Here is a 3,699-nt window from a genome sequence, read left to right on the forward strand (position 1 = left end):
GTTGTTGATTCAAAGAAGGTTGTTGTCTTTGAATATGAATAGCCTCTTTTATCTTCAGTTGAAAACTCGTCTCGAGTTTTCAACTTAAGATAATGTTCGAGTTTGTTTCTGTTTTGGTAAAACAGAGACTTGTGAACGAGACCTGTGACCTGAGACCTGTGTTTTCAACCCGCCCATAACAACGTCTCATCTAATGATTTATTATATTGACGGGAGTGTTTAGTGGGAACTAAAGCACTCGTATAATCAATATGACCACTAGATCCGTGAACCGAGTGACGTATTTTTCGTATGTAACACGAGTGGTCATATTGAGCAAGGACTTCACGATTCCCGCCATTGTTCGTTTGTATTAATACCCAGCATTTGTATTAAAACCTGCTTTTCAATCTTTACCATGTATATTTATTCAATCCAATAAAAAGAAAAATCGCACATATGATTGCTAACAAAAAAAAAATTGCACGTTATCTTGAAGATATGAATCTTATATTCTCGTGGCATGCAAGAACAATAACTCACTTGTTCGCTGCGCTCACTTGTGTGATATTGCTCTTGCCACGAGAACACAAAATTCATCTCTTCTCGCCACCGTGTAATATACTCTACGATAGCTATAGGGGCAATCCCAACAACCAGTCGGATTATTTTGAATCATTAAAATCGATTCAAGCGGTGTTTGAAAGAAAGATTTAATGCGACGAGTTATCTTGGGGTCGTTAAAAGAGTAAAAGTTGAATAATACAGAGGATATCATATGTTTGGAGATTTAATTGCTAAGGATAATGATTAAATATATCTTCTATCTTATACAGTGGGCAACAGGCCTCGTGGCAGGGAAATTTAAAGGCTTGATTCCATGATACTTTCTTGTGATTTTTAGCGGCATATTCACTGAGCAGAATATAAACATTCTAAGTTAGAATTTTGTAATTGGAAGACTTGTCCATCAGCTCTCAAACTCCCGCTTTTAATAACTTCTTCCAGAATTTGTGGTGTTTCTTGCATCTCGCATTTGCAAGTTGGAGGCTCCGGGTGTGTTACAAGAGGACAGACTTCTCGTTTTCTTGATCTACGGTGGCAAAGCAGCTGTCTAAAATGCCGGCGAAAGCGCTCACTCTGCAAAGCATAAATCACTGGATTGATAGCAGAGTTAAATGACACCAAAACAACTGAAGCGATGTAAAAAAAGCCTCCAAATTCGACAAGGAAATCAAAATTACTGAGAAGGTAAATTATAAGCTGAGGAAACCAGCTTATTGCGTATATAACGCTCACTGTTAACACCAATTTCGTAACCTTTTTTCTTGATTTTCTGACTGCGCCTTGTCCCACGATGGCTTCGTTTGTCACTTTCTTAAACCATAAATCATACACAACTCTGGAATACAAGGACAACATGATGGATGCTGGAACAATTCCCACTACCAGCAACCAAGCAGTTGAGTTAATTCTGCCGTAAACCGGCGAGGGCCACGATTCCAGGCAGAAATTTTCTTCCTTGTCGTAGCGAATAGCAAAAAAAAGCGGAAGATTAAATAAAGCCGTAAAAATCCAACAGGAGACTATGATCACTTTAACTTTTGACATGGTGAACTTTAAAGAAGCGTTATGAGGATTCGTCACCGCGTTGAATCGTTCAAAAGATATGGCAACGAGGGAAAAGACAGAGGCTACGCCACCTATCCATGAAATGTTACCACCTGTGATGAACTTGCAAAGAAGATCACCCGCGATGCCAACAGGGTGAGAGAAGGTGTGTAAAAGGATGTACTGCGGGCTTGTAAAGGTCAAAGTGACCAAGTCAGCGACGGCCAAATTGACCAGCAAATAGTTGATAGGCGTTTGCATGGATCTGTTAAGAATAACGGTGAAACAAACGAGTACATTGCCAATCGAGCCACCAAACACCAGTACGCTGAAAAAACATGTTATTGCGATGTCCTCAGATGTTAGCATGACGAATGATTTCGTCTCAGTGAACTGAAATTGAACGAAAAATATGTACCTGAATGGCGGAATGAACGCGCCAAAAACACTTCTTACTTTTGTAAGTTTTTTGTCCTAAAACGAGGTTTTAGAATGAAAAAAGATCACGATAATAGCTTGGGTATTCTTATAAGAAGTAAAATTAACTCACTGGGGCTCGAAACCAGCTGCCCCATAACAATACATGTCAAATTTTACCGCCCGATCATTGGATATTCTCTTCGTGTTGTAGTTTAGAACACAGAAACGAATATCGCTACATACAGCTGAGAGCGGTTGGAAAAACAATTCTCGTAGCTTCGGGCGCTTCAGTCTTTTCACATTCTTTTATAGTGAAGCACGGTCTTCTGCCAAATGGAAAAGTTACAGATTGAAATGACAAAACACAGTCATGTAACTGACATGCGAAAATGTTTCTTAAAGTGATTAGGAATTTAATTATGTCAAGAAACTGACTTTTGACGTTGACTTGACAAATTGACACAATGTTTTGAATTCATAGTTCGTGCCTCCATAATCGCAGTCGGGAAGAAAATTACATCAATGTATAGGGAGTGTTTTTGTTTTCTTTTTTGTGGAAGATAAAATATTGCTTACAGTAAACATGGAAAATAACTGCAAGGGTAAAAGTGTAGTCATTTAGCGATTATTGCTTTTCGGAGAATTTATGCTTATGGATCACAAGTGTTATTATTATTATTTTGCATTGTTTAAAAAGATCGACTATACCTGCGAGGGAAAAAAGCACTTAGTCATTTATCGTTTATTTAGAGAGGTGTCATAAAGGGAACATCAAAAAGCTCTCGTTAGTAGGTCGCAAAATTAATTGACCTAGCGTTTTCTGTGTGCTTCGCAGAAAATGCACTAGCAAACGAAAGTTATAAAACTGGATTGTTTCAAGTTTTTTAGCCGTTCTTAAATAATATTTTAAGAATATATGTTGCAAAGTTTGGAGAGCAGCAAAAGGGATGAGAAATTTTAACTCCTTAAAATATGCACCTTCAATAATATGCATGAATGAATTGCTGACTAAAACGTGTAACTTAATAAAAAATGCCATCAGCCCGATTTCAGTGTACGCTGCATGAAAGCTTTATTTCCTGGCAAACCAAATAGCGGCGGAAATATTCGACCGATCTTTGGGAGTTAAAGGATGTTCGATGTAGGCTGTCTACAGTCGCCCTTTCCCCCTTCTGAGGGGAGGCGACTAATTTACGATGGTGCAAGCGCCATTTCTTGAAATCAAAAGTGTCGATTAATTGCATCTGCAAAATAATGACAAAGCGGACTCCTTGAAATGACAGTTTTGTTGAATATCCTGTTTTTATGCTTGGCCAAGAAAGAGCGGTGTAATGAGGGCGAATTTGGAGAAATCTGTAAGGTTTTCAAGTTTTTGTGTGTTAATTTGCAAAAGGTCGATAAAGACATTTTAACAGGTTCCTGTCAATTGTACGTAATTGCAACTGCAAAGAAAAAAGAACAGATCTGAGGTTTTGTGAAGATTATAAGTACGCAAGGATGCACTCATCCTGTCTCTTCAACTTAGCGCCTGTTACTCGAGTTTGATTCTTTGCCGTTATGGAATTCATTTCAAAGCGAAGCTTAGTTGGTGAAAGTATCCCAAAATTCCAACACTATTTGGTTGGTGAGATATTTGACGATTTTTAAAAATATATGGTAATTCGAAAACAGATACTTCAAATAAAATCT

At 38.0% G+C, this 3,699-nt stretch overlaps 1 protein-coding gene across 2 annotated transcripts; it reads right to left on the bottom strand.

The window, feature by feature from the left end:
- Positions 1-700: 700 nt before the first annotated feature.
- Positions 701-2,356, bottom strand: LOC138050702 (pyroglutamylated RF-amide peptide receptor-like). 2 transcript variants are annotated; one of them, XM_068897004.1, is made up of 2 exons: positions 2,009-2,356; positions 701-1,855 (listed from the first exon to the last, which is right to left on the bottom strand). In XM_068897004.1, exon 2 carries the CDS (start codon positions 1,849-1,851, stop codon positions 892-894), a length of 960 nt encoding a protein of 319 aa, XP_068753105.1. In that variant the 5' UTR covers positions 1,852-1,855; positions 2,009-2,356; the 3' UTR covers positions 701-891. The 2 variants fall into 2 exon arrangements, with proteins under 2 accessions (XP_068753105.1, XP_068753104.1); XM_068897003.1 differs by having other exon boundaries at positions 701-2,039.
- Between the last annotated feature and the right edge of the window lie 1,343 nt (positions 2,357-3,699).

This window comes from Montipora capricornis, chromosome 6 (assembly GCF_036669925.1).
Source record: "Montipora capricornis isolate CH-2021 chromosome 6, ASM3666992v2, whole genome shotgun sequence".
In the NCBI taxonomy this organism is placed as follows: Eukaryota; Metazoa; Cnidaria; class Anthozoa; order Scleractinia; family Acroporidae; genus Montipora; species Montipora capricornis.